Source organism: Acyrthosiphon pisum, chromosome A2 (assembly GCF_005508785.2).
Source record: "Acyrthosiphon pisum isolate AL4f chromosome A2, pea_aphid_22Mar2018_4r6ur, whole genome shotgun sequence".
NCBI classification, from domain to species: domain Eukaryota; kingdom Metazoa; phylum Arthropoda; class Insecta; order Hemiptera; family Aphididae; genus Acyrthosiphon; species Acyrthosiphon pisum.
Window position 1 is genome coordinate 24,641,730 of NC_042495.1, and position 20,557 is coordinate 24,662,286.

The following is a 20,557-nucleotide window of genomic DNA, read 5'->3' on the forward strand; positions in this document are numbered from 1 at the left end:
CAATATCTGTCAAGCAATACTACTTATAACCGGTTGTTCAACAATAAATATAGGTACAGCACTGTTGCAGATAATATACTATGTAGATTTTACTGATTATAGCAATTATATTATGTAATATATTTTATGTATTTTATTTAATTAGAATCATTACTCACTGCAATTAAAATCGTTTTCAGTTATTTCCTTCAACGGTTTTTCGCTCATTTCTACGGGAAAATGACACGACGGGTCTTTATCCCCGAGTACATCTCGCTGGGGGTAACTTTTCTTCGGCACGTTTACGAACAACAGAATATTGCAGTCGCATGTCAACGGGTTATTGTTAAGCAGTCTATAGTAGAAAGCATTAATGTTTCGCTTAGACAAATATACAATTCAAATAATGAAAGTATAACAATTATTATAATATTAATAATATAGTTTCTAACATTCTTTTCTACCTCTGTTGTTTGTACGTGGCATGCAATTTTAATTGTTTCACAAAACCTGCATGGATATCTGGAAACAAAACTTTCAGTAAACGTTAATATAGAATGTAAGGTCAAATTATCTCATACAATCAAACCCAAAGAGAAGAATATATGGTGATCCTTATTATCGACTGTAACAAAAATACCAGTATTTTCTAAATAATTTAATTCTGAAATCAAGTCTTTAAAAATAACACTATTTCCAAAATCCCTTTTGTCATTGGTTTTAAAAAGTGATACCAAATATATTTGATCTAAATACGAAGATAACTCTGGAGGTAAACATGCTACCTAAGGAAACATATACCACAGCGAACTTTTGCGAACCAGTATGCGTACCGAATGGATTATTGACTTCGAAATCGTCAAAATATAAAAATAATGGTAAAATAAGTTTATTTGAATTGTTTAAACATTTTTCTTTCCATAGTTGGGTATAAAGTTATAAATTAACTTACTGGATTTCATATTTTCTGTATATTTCAATGATACATCTAATAAATTTGAGTTTTCTAATTTTTTTTTAATATATCTCGAAGTGAATTTGTCACATAATCTGTGACCAATAACTATATTTTATTATAAATATTTAAAACATTTTCTCATGAAATCATCCATGTCTAAATATTAAATAAATAAGTAATTTTCATCACAATATATTATATATTTTACTATAAAAAATAAAAGTATAAAAAAACCATGTTGAGTAACAATTATAATGATTTATTGCATAATTTATTGGTAGTAGTAGTTTCAAGTATGTATACCTATAGAGGTATATTATTTAGCAGGCACCAGCGCACTATTTATTTTCTCTCTCTGGCCTACGCACAAAATTGAAAATTTACGTTTATCAGACAAATGTTGTGTTGTTGCTTTTAGTATTAGAATGAATTTACTTATTATCAAACTCTAACTTAAGAATATTACCTGTGGCTGTTGTTTTTTTTTTAAACATTTTAATTTGTATGCAATTTATAACCAATTTTAAATTATGCTCATTGGCTATTACATGCTCATAACTTACGTCTTCCATACACATTAAAGTATTAAAAAAAAAACCAATATAGCGACACAGATAATGTTATAATTTGTTTGATAATAGCTACGAATTAATATTATGTTATGTCAGTTACAGTTTAAACGTCACAATCGTGAACGGAAATCATAACCTATGTCATTACACCAATAGTGTTTAGGTGAAACCACCCATCGTCGTCGCTGCCGAGAATAGAAAAAATAAATGTGGTAGAATAAGATGTGAAGATCTCTGCTCCGCCCATTCAAATTGACCGTGACCGAGATTGTGCACTAGGGCGTTGTAGCGGGATGTCGATTTACGAAAAACAATAATAAAATACTGATACAGTCTGACTAGGATAGGGCACTATAGATACAGGTATGCTACGCCGCCATTTTGCGACTAATAATGTTATGTGAATTTGAATTTCTCCCCCTTTATTTTATCATTTTATCATTGATAAATGAGTCGCAAAATGGTGGCATAGCATACCCATTCTATGTAGAGCCTTAACTAGGATAGTGACGTAAAATGGTTGACGTAGGCGTATACCCCAAGTGTGGTGACCACCCAAGTTGGGCCGGCGATTGTCGTTTGCTTTGCGCATCATTGTTAATTAATTAGACGTTTTTTGTAAGACAGTTGCGTATGGTTTGTGCATCAAAATTATTTAACTGAAAAATAGATGTATACCAAAAATTGTAAGTTGTTTTCTACATTTCTTGTGGTACCTATCCGACAACAAAATATAATTTCCGTTATTATCGTAATATCGTCGTAATATTACTATTGACGTTATTGTCTTGCGTTCTTATGTGATATACGTCAGTCGTATTTATTGTATAATATTATTATCTATTCTGTATTCATCATATTTTGTTTATTATTTTTAATAATTTAAATTGTCAAAAAAATACTTAATTGGTTCAATGATAAGAAAATTAAAGGATAGACGAGATGAAGAAAAAAAAACTTACACGGTAGTTTAGATAAATTTACGTTTATATCTACTTTATTTACTATATTTAGCGCACGATCGAAATGTTTGTAAAAGCTGATTAGCTGAAATCAAAGTTGACTTAAAATATTAAACTTAAAACCTTTTACTTTGATAATAAAGTGTAATAATCAAAAATACTTCTAAAAAAAAAAAAAAATACGTTTGCTTCTTAATTTGTATACTTACTTGATAAATGTTAAACATTAATGATAGACGCATTGAAATGTAATGTGTTTTTTTTATATTAAATAATCAAATTTTAACAATACAATTGTATTCTATGATCTAACTATTCATGTATGTGAAACTTATTTAAAAATACAATATGCATACTGCATAAAAATTACATTGTATTTTAGCATTGAAGAAAGTATAGAGATGGATAATTTGGGGCCTAAAATTAAAAATTGTACTGGGCCCATAAATTGGTAAATCAGGATCTGTATGTATATATATTATTATAGTTATTATAAATGTATGGTATACAGTATATAAATACCTAATTGGTATTAATGTTTCATACATTACCACTGGTATTGGACAGCTGACAGTTGGAATGTTGAAACCCTTTAAAAATTTAAACCAAGCATTTCCTAAAAGTTTTTTTATATTGCTACATGCCTCTTTTGTATTGAGAATATATTCATTTGGTATACCAACCACCAGTTGAAGCACTGTCTACATTTAATAAATAATATATTACAGTACGAGTATTAGGTAAGATGAACAACGATGAACGAACATTAACAATTAAAGAGGAAACTTGGAAACTTCAGTCACTCGTTTTGTGATAAATATAATCTCAATAGTGGTTTATATATAATTTATTATGTCTTCAGTTTAATATAATTTATAATTTCATAGAAATAAAATATGATTTATTTGTGTTCTAACCATTGAAGTAGGTATCCAAACCCGGTTTGGTCACTATAGGCACAAGGAAACCATGTGTTCATTTAGGACGGCAAAATTAAATAAATATCGGTAAAGAATAGAACAGCATTGCATTATTCGCTTTAAGAGGATGTCAGCGCACTACTTGTTTTCTCTCTCTGGTGAAACTCTCTCTAACATAGGTTTTTTGTTAAAAACTTTTTTGTTTATCAAAATATTCTTTAGAATCATAACCAAATATATGTAACTATCTGATCCTGCACGCCGTTTATATTATAATATTAAATCGATATTATTCAAAGGCGCAGATCGCCAAATATATTTGCAAGGCTGGGCATTTACGAATTAAAAAGTTAAAGTTAAGTTAAAAAGTTAATTTTATCTTAACATTTTAGCTTAACTAATTACATTTGACTTTTCATGAACTTAACTGTTAAATTACTACATTTCCGTTTTTAATCAACATGAAATTAACGAATTAGTTTTTTATTTTAAGAAGTAAGTTAAATTAATTTATTTTATTTTAATTTTATTATATTTCACTATTTTAGGCTATTTCGTTTTCTTGTCAAAAAATATTTACCGTTCATTGTTTTAAGTTAAAAATGTATATCATTCGAATCTAATTGTTATGGAAATACTGTATAAAGTATAAACATTATAGTCTATAATTTAGTTTTGGGTTGGGAAAAAATTAAGCACGCTAGCGTTATATTAAAATATAAACCTTTTTTTTTTTTAAATAAAAAGTTAACAATAAGTGTGTATTAACTTTTGATATAACTGAGTGAATTAACATTTTTTTTTATCATTTTTCCATATTAACTTAACCTTAATGAGTTAAAAAAAATCATTAACTTGCCCAGTCTTGCATATTAATTGTATTATTCTGTGCAAGGCGGAAATCGCTACATACATTATTATCGAAAATTGCATTATTATTTCGTACGCCGGCCGTTTTCGAGTTACCACTCATTTCAATTGTTTTCATAATATGCACAACAACGCTATAATGACATCCATATCTCCGCAATGTATAATACAAATATATAACTAGTTATTTATATACCTACTTATCTTTATATCTTGCACATGAGATCTTCCAGCAAATAATTATTACTAAGAAAATTTTTAATACCATCATCTTTGATTTTCTTTAAACAATATTTGTATACAATATAAATAATATAAGTTGAAGGTGCTAGACACCTACTGACACCCCTGTTTGTGCGGCAATATACATAGTACCTACTTGTAATAAGCCAGTAAGGAATGGATGAGTGGTAAATTGGCAGTAGTCAAATAGACAATCATATAACCTATGGCGCAGCCAGTCAGAATTTTCACCTCAATGAACGTACTTTTTCAAAGACTTTAGTTGTAACTTTGTGCTGTTGCACAATTTTGGTGCATTCAAATTCCGTATTAAAATAATTGAAACACAAATTTTTAAAAACAGTTTGATGTATTATGTATATAAATATATTTTAAATAACAAATTTTTCAATATGAAGAACATAATTCTTGTTTATGTTTGCTTATAAAATACATACGAAGTTAATCATCATATTTAAGTATTTAAAAACAATGACGTTTTTTACAATCATATTGAAAAACAACAAAATAACGAAATGGATGTTATCGAAAACTGATCATTATATTTATTAGTTTCTATAGGTAATAACAGCTGTGAGCAAAGCTTAACACAATTTGTATACAGTAAAGAAATTATATTATAGTACCCCTATCCATTATTTTTTACAACAATTCAATAACAAGTATTATTAGTTTGTATTATTTTTTTAAATTGTTGTTTCCCATGGTCGTATTAAATTTATTTCCCCAACAAAGCAACCAACTTCTTTATTTTCCACATTTTTATAGCGACCCACAACTTTATATTTTCCGTAAAAAAATACTTTGGGCAAACCATTATCTTCGAATTTCGTCAAATCATAACCTGATGTAATATATGTGCCCTGTCAAAATTTAGTGATAAATTATAAATACATAATAATTAAATAACGAATGGCACACATTTTAATTTTGTACAATATTATTTTTATTCTATGATTAAAATAGTCCTTTAATATCTTAACTATATGTTGATTATATTTTATATTAATTCAACCATATCCAAGTCATCAAATACCGTGTATCCATTATGGTTATTATAAAATTATATCATTATTTTTAATGTTTTCATAATTACCACTGGTATTGGACATCTATAAGCTGGAACGTTAAAAGCATTGAGCATTGTAAGCCACGAATTTCCAAAAAGGTTTCTTATGCTACTGCATGCATTTTTTCTTATGAGAATATAATAATTTGGTATCCAACCTCCAGTTGAACCCCAAGACGACACGTTTATATCAATCTATGAAAAAATAATAGTTATATATTACTGTTGCACGTGGGTTGAATTAATAATAAATATTTTCAATTCAATTGGAGATTAAAAAGTTATAAACTCGTTGACCATAAGTAAAATATTACATTCACTAAGAATTGGAAACTTCAGTCAGTATTTTGTGATAAAAATAATGGTTTTCACCTCAAACAAGCCATAGTTTTGTCATGTAACATATTCGTTTTCAATAATGTTGCTTATTACTGCTGCCCTTAACGTCACCAGCAATCGTTTTCTAAGTGTATTGTGTGTATTGTCTAACCGTAATTAAAGTTTAAAGATCAATATATCTCATAGCATTGCTTTAACAAACTTCGGACCAATCGGTTTGTCACCAGTCAATTGTTTTCTTTTAGTTGTGACTAATACAATGACGTAATTTGGTCATGTTTATGTAGGTGCGGGGGGGATTGAAAGATTAAGCTACTCCCTGCCACCCAACAAAAAAAACACCTCTCAGTCCAACCATTGTTTCTGTAATCTGTATAATGAAAGTAAGTGACGCGGCCCTGCATTTCTAGCAAGTACAATGTACAAACACTCTAGCGACCCGTCTCAATCTTAACTAGACACTTGGGTCATGGACTGGACTACGATCAACCTTGATTCATTTATCGGGTCCACGTGAAAGTATACCTGTATACATTGTATACATGTATAAAATGCATGCATACTTAACTCGTTGAAACATATAGATTTCCAAAAAAAATTTCTGAAAATCGTTTTGGAGCTAAACTGTATTTTTTACGTAGATTCATGAGATGATCTGCGAAAACATAATTTCGTAATACAAAATCTCGTTATAACCTTGGAACTAAGTCCGACTGACAAATTCTGATTGCACCATTGTGCATATATTAATTATATAATATACATTATCCATACCGTTGAAATATAAAAATTCCCAAAATTGAGCTAAACAGCATTATTTTAATATACAGTCAACTCGCGATATAACGAATTTCAAGGGACCGAGAAAAAAATTCGTTATATTGAAAGTTCGTTACATCGAAATTATATTATACCGCGATATTTTCAAGGGACCGGTAGTTTTATTCATTATATCAAGATTTTCGTTATATCGATATTCGTTATATCGCGAGTTGACTGTACTTGTGCAATATTTCAATAGCGATTAGTGTTTATTATCATGTAATACTATCTTAGTTACCACAGGGGATTTTGGTTTTTACTTTTTATTTGTTGTTTCTATTAAATATACTATATCAGTAGCTATCTACCTATAAATAATAATATTTATATAATTAAATAAGAAGGCACATACATATGGTTCGCCATTTTAAAATAAAGTAATAAAGGAGGAGGGGGGATACAATGTAGGGACTCCGTTGGAATTTCTCTACAAAAACACTCCTTTAATGTTTGTACTCATATAAAAAATCTAGCTTTCTTTATCAAACAGAATGACAAGGCAATTGGCAAAGAGAGATAGTGTAATATTAATATGATATATACTGATCCAAGTTTTAGTCAAATGTTTATTAATTATCATTTATCTGGGTCCTGTCAATTTTAATTCTTTGTTGATTGATGTAATAAATATATTTTTAATGATAATATTAACATCAAAAAATGTATGAATGATGTACAACGCTATTTCAATGTTTTATTTAGTGATCTAAGTCAGTGTTACAATTAAAATATATAGTTTTCTTTTCGATTCTGAGCGGAGCGAGGGAGCTAGAGATTTTACAACATATTATTTTTTTTTAACGCTTTGTTTTTCACTTATCAGCATAGAAACGAATAAAAAATAATAAGATCATTATATAAATTCAACTTACAGAATATAATAAATGATAATTAATAACAATATAAAATATCCAGACTCACAAACCGTCTCCACTCAGAATCGTTTTTCTAACACAATGATTTTATATCATTGAATTCAAGTTTAATACAATCCGTTATACATTGGCCCACTTGTTACCTACTGTACAGCAGAGTGACCTACACGCTTATCTGCTTCTTTTTTCTTTCTTTTTACTATACAATATTTGTTATCATGTATTATACTATTCCAATATTGTAATTTAATTAAACCACATGTGTGTACTGTTACTCCCTACACAGCCACAAGCTTAGCTTAAAGGTGCGTTGGTTTTAATAATATATTATTCATATTTAAAACTAAAACGATTCGAATGTGTTAAATATTCTAGAGTTAAATTTTTAATTTAATTTGAGTATGATTTAGCTTAACGTTTTTACTTCCTTATACATATATAAGTATAACTACAACACTGTGGACAGTATGGTATGGAATAACTTAAAAAAGTACGTTTTGAAAATAGTTCATTTTTGTATAGTTAATGATTGGTACGTATTCTTTCAACATTGGCAATAATATGTACGTTTTAGCGTAAAACTGGAAACTTTAGTTTTCTAAATATAATTGTTTATGTGTAGATAAGTTTCGTTTTGGATTAACCAGTAATTTTGAATTTCAGAGTTAACCTTAATTAGTACGTTTTGATCTATTATGAATCTAATGAAATAAACGAAATAAATGAAATCTAATTCCATTTTGTAAACTTTTAGTGCTTAATTGGTGTTTTCATGATATACAAAAAAAAAAATTGGTGCTACTTCCAAGGCAAAGTTATCGCCATGCCTAACAATTGTATTTAGCATCGACCTTGACAACAATAATCACAAATAAAGTGTATGCGTTGCATTAGAATATATATTTAATTTTTCAATTTTTTCAAATTTTAATGATAACAGTTTATCCGCTCAATCTTCCTTGTACCTACCATCAAAATTATCGACATCGCTTATTTTATAGAAATCAATGGGACTTCTTATGATTTAGCTAATTTAGAGAAACTTCAATACTGTAATGAACTTGCATTTAACTAAATTTTTTGTTCATCGAAATATGCGGTAAGTAATAACCAAATAACTGTAACAAATGGATACAACACGGTGTCACTCGTGACAAATTGAATAATTCCCGTGGATTTACTCCAACTTAAAGACCGTTTAATTTAATGAATTAATTAAAAGTAAACTGATTTTATTTACCGTATTTTTTGTGGCTTTTACCAAGTATAAAAATATACAGACCTAAAAGTATATCCAATCATAAAAACTATTTTATTTTTTCTGGAACCAATGGCAAACTAATTTAAACAAAAAATATTCGTTTTTCTAAAATCAACAAATCCAATAAGGGCGAGACAATATTGAAAATGCATTTAGTGCTCTTTAGTCGAATCTTCTACTTTTATACATACACAGATTCTATTTAAGAAAATTTTCTGTATGAAGAATATTTTATGTTGTCATTGTGCATTTACGTCTTTATCTATTAGGCAGTATAATATGGAAGCTTCACTGTACCACACAAAATATTAAGTTAAAAATGATATACTTACAGTAAGGTTATCGTCGAAAGGTATTAAAAATGTTATATTTCCTTTTATTTCAGTTATATTTGATGCCTTTTTACTAGAATAGTAATTAAATTGAATTGTATGGTTTTTTCTTGATCCACACGGATATAATTTATCAATAACAAAACGATATTCTCCCTGTAATAAAAATAATAAATATATAATATTATTATGTAGAAATATATTGTATTTACTATGTACATAAATGTCAATCAAAGAAATAATGTATTATGTTTTAACAAATAAGACAAATTTTTAATTTACAAAAGGCAAGTTTGGCATAAAAATGCTTTTAGATTGAGACCATGAGAAGAATAAAATAAGTCCGAAAGTTTTGAATATCATTTTGCCTAGGATTTAAACAATTATATAGAATTTTTCATACGTTTTCTACAGTAACACTATAAAACAACTATGAATTATAAAATATATTGATATACTTATTTACATGCTTGAGCTGTAACCTCTAAATATTTGCGGATGTTTATTTGTTACGCTATATTTTAACAGGAAAACTGTTATTAAATAGATTTGTTTATCCGGAAATTGTAAATATCCAATTTTAAATTGAATGATAAAAATAGAGTTGACGATTTAAATATAATTATGTAACTTAGAGCCAATATTTACATTTTTATAATAAATTAAAATAAATAAAGTTATTTATTCTTTAAAAGGGGGGCGATGGTGGTGTGATGAGGCAATATTCTGTATCAGATTAAAATATTTATTAATTTGTATAATACTTTATTTTAATCGTTAATTTAGTTGGTCTAGAAATTATAAATTTACAAATTTAAATCTAATGGTACAGAAGGAGTTAAAATTGACAGATCAAGATAATCATTATAATTAGCTAATTTAAATTTAGAAATAAATATAATAACCCGTTTTAGACAAAATAAATATTTTAATTATGGTGTATAAAAAATGCTAATATAAACATCCAATAAAATTTTCATGTGTCTACAGTTATTCGTTTTTGAATTACAATAAAATAACAAAACCACTACACGAAAAATTGAGTGAACATCCAATACTGTAAAAAGATGAACTTCAAACGCTCATATAAATGTAATTTGAATTTCTTGTAAACATTTAGTTTTTTTTGGTAAAGGTAGACAAACTTATGAGGAATCTTGAATTACATCTTCAAATCTTAGATTAAAAAAAAATGTTTATGAATTTCTAACTCAAAATAATTTGCAAATTTTTGTCATTTTTACGTATTTAATCAATATTTGAACTTTAAATGCTTATAAAAAAAAATTGCAACTATGGATTTTTTAATTTTTTATCGACCTTTAAGACAATATACTAGGAGCCTTCCATTACAATTGTAAGCTTTCTTAACGAACAAATAAAATTTTATTGATATTTATAGAAAAAAAAATGGAAACTGAAAATATTAACAGTTAACAGTAGAAATTAGCGTTGATTTATTATCGGTTGCTATTGGTTATTTGGACAGATCAGGTATAAGGTTGCATCAAATTGAACATTGCCTACCAGTAGGTGAAAGAGTTTCCCTTTGTCCACGAACCGACGTAGTCAGATTGCCTACCAGGGTGGCTGAGTTGCACTTATGCAGTAAAATACACCCTTAAATAGTTAAACAATCATAATTTTTTTAAGAGTTGCACTATTATACGGGCAATGTAGTGCATGGGTTCTGCTATAAAAATATATTTACCATTAATACCTCTAGAAACATTTTCATACGTTTTCATTAACCGTTTTTCATATATTTACTTGCCTATCACATAAAACGATAAAATTTGAATAAAAAATTATCAGTGTCCGAAGGCAAAAGAAACAACCAATCACGGGCGGAGCTGTGACGGGTCAGCTAGTATATTATATTATTAACATTTAGAAATATTAAAACAACGGTATATGTAGAAATAATCAATAAATAAAGCATTTAAAATGTAAATAAAGGCAAAAAAATGTATTTAATTTATATAATAAGGGCAATTCATAAATAATAAATGAACTACAAAATAAAAAACTGAACATTTTTAAACACTTTCAAATGCACACATTTTGAGAAAAAACAAATTAAAAATGAGCATGAATACTGAACTACATTAAGATTATGCTATTTTGTATAAATAGATTACCTTTTTATTTAACCAGGTTTTTCCTAAGAATTAGTTAAAAACAATTTTAAAAATTAACTTTCTTGAGTTATAACAGTTAATTTAATGCAAAATATACTAGTTGGTACTAAAAAAAAAATTGACCAACATGTATTTTGATAAGCTCTCTTCAGAAAAACGGTTACGGTTTGGGCTTTATGGCCATACCAAATATTCGATAAAACGATTCGATAAATATTGCGAAGAATAAAACCCATTTGTAGTGATAATTCGTAAGCTGTATATAAATTTATAAAATCAACTGAAAATTAAACAAAAAAAAGGCATTTATAAGTACAAAAGGCAAAAAAAGGAAATTTTTGTAATCTATAATCGGTGTTCGATTTGGAAACACGTTGTTGTCGTAAGCCGTTATCCGAGCTGCAGCGATAACAAGAATATTGACGATTTATTTATTGTAATTTTTTATATACCTACCTTATAGGTACATCGTACATAATACCTATGCTATAGCATAGGTTATAGCCAGTGGCGCAACTAGACTTGATATAAATATTGTGATGGAACTATTTATACTCTCTAAACTTTTCTAGTATCAATCCCTGATATTTCAGATAAATTCAATTGAAAAGTTTATTCCAAATTTCAAGTTTGAACATTGTTTGTAGTTTTTGAGAACTAGAGATGACTAAGTGAGTGGTATTTGGCTTGTATATATAATATTATTTTCTGACTGTTGTTGCAATTTCCATGACAACCAAACAGTAACAGAGTAGAAACTAATATTATAAAATTATAGTCTAACGTTGTAGTGCCTAATAACTAGCAACCGATAATTGATATCGATAAATTCATTGCCGTAGCAACCTTGTTAAGGGACCTGCTCATGTTTCGTTAATAAGGGGCAATATTTAGGCAATATGCAATTTCATTGCCGTCGTCAATGATCAGTGTGAGTGTGATTGTAGGTGGGTACCGCAGTGAGTAAAGCTCACTCTGCGAACGTAACGTATTTTAATACAACGCAATAAATGATAATTCCATAACGTATACAATTCTTGTACAGTAACTACGGACAAATAAATAAATAAAAATCAATGATATAATATTATATCAACACATCTTGTAATTCATAATATTATGTAGGTACTGATGGATACTTATGTTAGAAATTAATAAACTTATAACTATACTTTATATGTATAAATAGGTCTCAGAAAAAACATTACATTTTAAAGAAGCAAGACAATTTTTTTTATATTATATTTTAATGCGGTATATAATTATTATAATTATGTAGTAGGAGAAATTAAGATTTTAAAAGGGAAGAAAACGGAAGTTGGGTGAAGTAATGATTGTTAACAAAATATGGCAAGAAAATACGTGGTATAAAATAAACACGCGGGGTTAGGTTAGGTTAAGCTTGTGTCAAGATTGGGTACATTGTGATTTGTAATAACTAATCATAAAAAGTATGATTAGTGTGAAATTGTGGAAATAACTCAATTAATAAATTACAAAAATTGAAACATTAATTAATTTATGAAAACGTTTATACCCTTAACATTTATACTTGAAGTAAAAATACAAATTTTTTAATAATATAGATAAAAATGCACATTTATTGCCGAGATAAATTTATTTGTATTATGCATTTCCTAATATATTATGTTTAATAATAGGTATAATATTAAAATGTGTAAATGGTAATACAATTTAAATATAACTAATTGCGGTTAAAATATATACTATAACTAATAACTATATAATATCATAGGATACATTTGATAAGAAATTATAAAATTTTCATGAAAATGTTCATCACTATACCTACTCACTAGCCCTGGCTATAATGAAAGGCTATGCCTACTTAGTATTGATTCTTATTATCGTGAATTGGCTACAAACATAATAATATAAAACGTTTATAAACAATTATTATTTATTTATATTTTTTATTACAAAAAAAATAGTACCTGGCCATATAATATGTCTGTTATTAATTTCCTTATAATCTATACACGAAACCAACCTATTAAATTTGTTTATTTCTTAGGTATCGATGTTTATATTTCAGTTTCGTTTAAAAAAACATTTAAATTATATACGTCAAAATTTTAACTTTTGTGCGAATAATATTCAATTTTTCCGTTTGCCGTTTTAATTCGTAATTTCTTTAAGTGTTCAATAATTATTTTTAACTTTCCTTCCTTTCTTTAAGTTCGTGCAAATTTTTTTTTTTTTATTTTCAATATAAATCATTACACCGTTTTAGATACATATATAGGTGCACACATCAACAATGAATGCAATCATTTTAAATGATCAAAAACTATTATATTTTATCAGAACACGGATCCAAAATAGTATTGTACGTACCTCAATGTTTCATAGGTATTGGACAATATGGAAAAGTTAATGAGTCCACGTGATAGTAAGAAATTATTTCAACTCAGCCAAATTAAACTTGGTACCTATAAACAGTATAAACCAAGTAAGTTAGACAATTTTCTGTATTTTTTAAGTACATGTACATAATTATATTATATTAGCTTAGTATTTTTTTTATAGTTAATTATAATAATATATAAGTAGGTAGGTGCTATAGATTTACACTTATTAAATAAAGTAGCTAACACTTAGAGCAAGGGTCGGTAACTGGCGGGGGACCACCGAAGGGAAATGAATTGACGCCAAAACTATTTTACTTTAATGATTTATTTTTCATTATTTGTCTCTGTATTTAGACCATTAGCACAATAAACAAATGTTTTTATGGACTTACAAAGTTTTTTTTTTCAAATCCTCCGGATTCCCAGAAACTATTTGCCGACCCCTGGCTTAGAGGGTGACTTGTGAGAGTGACGGTTGATAATTCAGCGACCGGAGGTTTTCAGTGATTTGGTTTCAGATGAGAACGAAAATTGTCCGCGGCACACCGTCCCCGTTTTATTCGTAATGAGTAAAACAATTATTGTATAAAATTGAATATTTTCGTGCCTAACATCTTCATCTCCCTGTCAAACACATCACAGACTATCGCCGGCTGGCCTCACACACAAACATTATTATCTGACTTTTATGGCAATTTTTTTTTTTACTATTCAAAATATGTTGTTGTGTTTATAATATTTTTATAATGATATTATGTATTGGTGTTAAAATTAGTCGAACAGCGCGAATCGTATTTTTAATTTCTCTTTTGAGTGAGGTAAAATTGTTTATTGCATTATTGGTATTGTTAATGTGCGTTAATCTCTGTGTACGTTTTTTTATTAATATTATTATTTTATGTTGCACCCTAATCGCCGCTAATATATTATTATAATACAAATCCACTATATTCATACTATGTATCATGTGTGTAAAACGCAACTGTGGTAATTGCATTTTTATAATGTGTATGAGATATTATTATAGACTTAAAAACGCTATCATTACCTATAACTTAAATTTAATAATTACGCTGCAACAGCTCAAATAGCTGTCTATTTTAATTATTTACAATATAATATTATTATATCATTGTCAATTACTTATTATCACTTTAATACAATATACCATAGAGCCAGAACGCTATTTCATTTATCTTTCAATCATTATTTGCGTATTTTATTAATTGTTCGCCCAAAAAAGACTATACTTAGGTACCTAATTGCAGAGTTCATCTTTGGGCCGAGCCCCGTATATTTTCATTAATAATTTCTTATTATTCTTTCGTTATAATCCATATGATGCAATTAACGTATGTTTTTTTTATTATTTGAATTATAAGTAATATTATACAGCAACATAATTTGTACTATCAGAAACTTCACACAGTAACTCTATACACAATACACATAAACACATAAACCCATTTAACCACTTACACCCAACCATGCATTGCACTCGCTGATAAGTAACCCTGTCCACTACCTTTTAACTACTAGTATATATACATTGTGAGGAGTATTGGACAGGTAGAAACGGAAGTCGATGAGTAGAGGATCTTGTTGGTAGTTGGTGTTGTAGTGGTTGGTGATATAGAAATAGGATTTTAGTAATCATGTGGTTGTTGAATAAAATAAGGGAAATAATAATAATAGTAATAACATAGTTATAGTTATAGTTATAGTTTTAGATATAGTATTAGGAGTTAGGACAGTGTTGAATTTAAATAAGTATCCAGCTATCATCCTTTAAATAGTTTAAAATTACTGTTATTATAATATCAATACGTTTCATCAACTATTCCCAGTCCAATCACATGGTCTTTATAAATTCAGGAAGTAAAAGCGGATAACCCACCTTAAATTGTACCCATTCTAAAATCCCAAGCCCATAACCCACTGCCCGTACCCAATTCGACCCTTAAGTACCCCTTTAATTGTACCCGCAAATAATTGTACCCGATTTCGGACGCGAAATCCGCAAACAATTTATCCCGGTTTTGAACGCAAAACCCACAATCCATAAGCCGCGCGCAACTTAATCCACCTGTGCCCCCCACACCCTGAGCCCGCAAACGATTGTACCCGGTTTCGGACGCGAAATCCGCAAACAATTTTATCCCGGTTTTGAACGCAAAACCCACAATCCATGAGCCGCGCGCAACTTGATCCACCTGTGCACCCCACATCCTGAGCCCGCAAACAATTGTACCCGGTTTCGGACGCGAAACCCGCAAACAATTTTACCCAGTTTTGAACGCAAAACCCATACCCGCGCGCAATTTGACCCATTTTTGTACACCATACCATCCCTACCCGCAAATAATTGTACCCGGTTTCGGACGCGAAACCTGCAAACAATTTTACCCGGTTTTGAACGCAAAACCTCTAACCCGCGCGCAACATTTTTTACCCGGTTTCTAATATACGAAACCCGAAACATTTTTACTCGTTTGACTACCTGAACTTATATAATACCATGTGAAAAATATAAATTCACCCAACGCCTGCAGCGCCTCGCTTGTCTCTTTCCAGAGGCTGTAACGCACTTAAATTCAACACAAGTAAGCTGGAAATGAGTGAATGCCGTGATAGTTAAAAATTAAAATTTAAAACCTATATTCAATGAATCATTGGGTATTTATTTTATTTTATTATATTTTAAATTAATGTATCTATTCGCGTGAAGTACAGTTTTCGCAATATCAATATAATATATTAATTCATTTTATGTAGTTGATCGGCGTTCGCGCGTTTTCGCTTACGTTGTGGATTAGGCCTACAGGGGACACCACAATAAAAAAAACGCGCCACGTGTAATACCTCATGATTTTAAACAACATGGACGATATATTTTGTATTGTCTTGTCGTTTAACAATTCTACAGGTGGTGTGGAAACGTACACAAACCTTGTCGTACATCGTATTCAAAGTTGCGATAATATATATTAAATTACATATACCTAATAGCAGGGCGATTATTTATCAGTAAACACCCATTTCAAATAATCGTAACGAGCTGTGACTACGTAATCAATTAATATATTTAAATACGACAGCTAGTGGCATGCATTAATAGGAATAATTTTAAAATATATCTAATTGCTACAAAAAGCGCGTAACCCCGGCGGCGCGCATAGGTGAACATGATAGTAATAATACGAGCAGCCAGCCTCAACTCGAACAGACACCTATTTTAAATACGCAGTCACATCTCGTTTTCAATAAATTAATTAACGTGAACTTAGAAAATTATTATAATATTATTATACTGAACTAAATAAAGTACAAATTATTACTACTTCGGCTTGGTCATTCCAAAATTACATCCTACTCTCAACTGTTGACGGTGGCCCGTTACATAATTATTAAACATCAATTCGATAATATTATTCGTATAGACATAGGCGAGACGTATTGACGTCTTTTTAAGAACTAAAAAAAAAATCACAGCTAAAATCACCCTAGATTATATTATTATAAATCGAGCATTGATTCAATATATCTTAAGAATCGTTTGTTTTCGTTTGTCGAACGTAAACATAATATGCTTTCTTTCCATAGACGAAAAGCACTGCATAATTATTTACCCGATACATAAATAAAACACTCTTATCACTCAACAGCTTTCAACACACTAGACGAGTAATTAATATTTTAGACCAAAATATTATATCGATTTGATTTCTGTAATTCTATACTATTATAGTTTGAACGATCTTGTAGCACTTATTGCAAATTAAAATTTTTAAAACACTTGTCTACGTATATAGTATATTACTCACAGCTAAAGTGATGTAAAATTACGGTAATTATCTTTTAGAAAATATCAGGTAATTTTCTTCAATAATTCATTGATCGGTGGTAAAAACAGTAAAATATTAAATACTAAATAGTATTTAGTACAGTAACTCCAATGTACTTCTGTTCCAGTAGTACTAACCTTCACATAATCGCATCACTATGACACTATAAATTAAATATAATAATAAAAAAAAAATTTACCGGTTATAATAATATGATATTATGATTTGTAAGAGATTATTCTCGTTATCACATAAGTGACTCACAGCACGCAATATCCTATATAATGCTCGAAATTATTGGTGTTAGACGTCAGTATAAAGTCATCATTATTATAATCTCGAAGTACCTAATACGGGTCGTATCGCCGTTGATTAATGATTATAGATTGAAAAACCTAGGATATATTTACCGGGGATAAAACAAACCCCCGAATTTTAAAAAAATTTAAGACATTTTAAGGGGGGGAGGTAAAATTATCCTAGGCTACATTTACCCCCGGTTGAAATATACTATGTAAAAACATTTGAGAGTAAAAACGTCAAATAAACTTGCGACATTCAGCTGGTTACGTATAATCACGTATAATATTGTATCATTATCATGTGAATTAATGTAACCTGTTGCAGGTTAAAAGTCTTAAAACACTTGTCTACGTGTATAATACTATTATGACGCACACAGCACGCACTCTTCCATATTATTATAATATCATAATATTATAATCCTCGACATTATTGGCGTAGGTACATATAATGTCATAATTATCATAATATAGTGTGTACGATATACAACGATATACAACAGGACGTCCGAGTTTCTGACGTTTTAAACCATCGGTTATTAGCTGCCAATATTAAATACTAGTAATAGAAAATGTATAATCAATGCGATATAACGCGCGTGGCACGTGTATATTTTATACTCCGATCGAACGGATTCGTTTGACATTCAGTCGGCGCGCTATAAACTGATTTATTCCTATTTCCTATATATATTTGCGTCCATATAATATATTATTATTTACCATCACCATACAGTGTAAGGTCTAAGCTATGCGCCCTGTGTTGTAATTATAAAACTTACCTTTTATTTTCGATTCCTTCTAAACTTTGCGGCGATCCGTCGACGTGCAGGCCGCGATCATCAACACGCAAACGGCGACGGCGGCGACGCGACTGTACGCGGTGCGGTATACCTCAAAACTTATACCTGAACCGCGTTATACGTGGCGCGGCCGTCTGCACACTCCGTGTAATTTTTTTTCGGGCCGTCGAGACCCGAAAACGAAAAGACGACTCGCGTCCGATTATTCCGCGTGTGCGAGCGGACAGAAACTGCGACGACGACGACGACGACGACGACGAGGGCAAACGCATAACAAACGCCGATGGAAACCGCAGCAGGTACCCGCCGCGTGTACCTTAGACCTTAGGCCGGCGTTGCCCGGAAAAAAATTGTGATTGTTCAACTCCTTTTTCAAAGTATAACTCGCTGTGGAAGCAATGTCTTTTTATGTGTAAATTAGATTATATTTTTTTTTTTTTTTTCCAGTTTTGAACCGACGGCGCCGCGGGAATTGCTTGCGCATTACTTCCGCGACGCCACCGTCGTTTATTGAAGTAAACAACAATATATATACATACGTGGGGGGTAGACGGGACAATTCCCCGCGACTTACCCCCCTTCATACATGACATAACATAACAATTTACAATTTAATGTTTTTCCTTTTTTCCATGAGTAGGTGGGATGTTCGTCTTTTGGCGGGCCGACCGGAGTCCGCCGCCCTAGCAGTCTCGTACTTGTCCGTATAGTCTTCTTCGTCCTTACGATGCGGTGATCGTCGTCCCTCCCGTGGTGTCACAAGTGGGGGGGATGAAGAACGTGGTCGGTGACACCTCCGACATTTCGCGATTCCGCGAACCAAATTAGATTATATTAGATTCGTTTGTGATTACGCGAGCAGTATATTCTCAGGTAGATTGCGGATCCTGCGTAGTACGGAAATGGTAAGTATATAATTCTGTACTAAAATACATAGAAGTTCCTATGCGCCAACAAGCTTATCACACCAATATATATATATATCGAAACCAATAGCAACCATTTATAAACAACATTTTCTATCGTAAATCTCAAAATCCCTGTAAGAGCACCTCGGGTAGAGACCTACTGGTTCCAATAATTGTTGTGAATCTAAATCATCCAACAACAATTATTACAATCATACAACAATTATTGTAAATCTAAATCATCCCGGGAACTACTTAAAAATTAAACACACAAAAAATTAACCAAGAAGTGTACACGTGAAAATACTGTAACTGTACGTGCATCCATACGCAATGTATGTACTTTATTTGTAATTAATTAGTACTTGTTATGGAAATGGCAACCATTAATATACAAAAAACACTATTTTCTAATATTACAGATTACTATTATAATTTATAACTAATAGCAACTATTTATAAAAAAATACAATTTTAAATTTTAAATTTTAAATCCCTGTTTGAGAACCCCTTAAAAATTCGTATTCTGGAAAATCTTTTCATGGTGGGTGTCTACATCACAAAATAAAACTACTGTCCAAATTCCATACTCATAACTTCAGCGGTTTCGACTAGGCCAGGGATCGCGAACATAAGTCACGGAGTGACACGCGCGCATTATTTCAGTGACACGCAAATTTAAAACATAATTCATAATTTTTACTTCACTTTCCAAAAAAAATATTGATAATTTGAAACTATTTTTAACTTATTAATGGAATATTATATCGTAAGATATTGTAATCTGTACGTTCCATTTCCTAAGCTCGTAAACGAAACGATTAGATTATCAATAAATTCGTTTATCGCGTATGCCTGTACTAGGCGATGATGAATCATTCACATTCAGCACAAGTCATTATCTATAATATATATACATATAGTCCGGCCCACGAGAGTCCATACGTAAACCGTGCATCGATACTGACGGTCGTGACCGCTGCC

General features: G+C 30.0%; 2 protein-coding genes across 9 annotated transcripts in view; both read right to left on the reverse strand.

The window, feature by feature from the left end:
• Nucleotides 1–20,557, reverse strand: part of LOC100575765 (peroxidasin homolog) — a 113,988-nt gene that overhangs the window by 25,984 nt on the left and 67,447 nt on the right. The window lies entirely within an intron of this gene.
• Nucleotides 4,065–20,557, reverse strand: part of LOC100575054 — an 18,302-nt gene continuing 1,809 nt past the window's right edge. Inside the window, exons 1-4 of one of the 2 annotated variants that reach the window (XM_003244317.4) lie at nucleotides 9,485–9,650; nucleotides 9,203–9,358; nucleotides 5,601–5,768; nucleotides 4,065–5,367 (exon numbers count right to left, since the gene is read on the reverse strand). In XM_003244317.4, coding sequence (XP_003244365.1) covers nucleotides 5,191–5,367; nucleotides 5,601–5,768; nucleotides 9,203–9,358; nucleotides 9,485–9,565 — 582 coding nt within the window. In that variant the 5' untranslated portion in view covers nucleotides 9,566–9,650 and the 3' untranslated portion in view covers nucleotides 4,065–5,190. Of the gene's footprint in view, nucleotides 5,368–5,600; nucleotides 5,769–9,202; nucleotides 9,359–9,484; nucleotides 9,651–13,701; nucleotides 13,797–18,644; nucleotides 19,553–20,557 lie in introns of those variants that run through there. The other variant, XR_003839525.1, reaches the window with a different exon arrangement.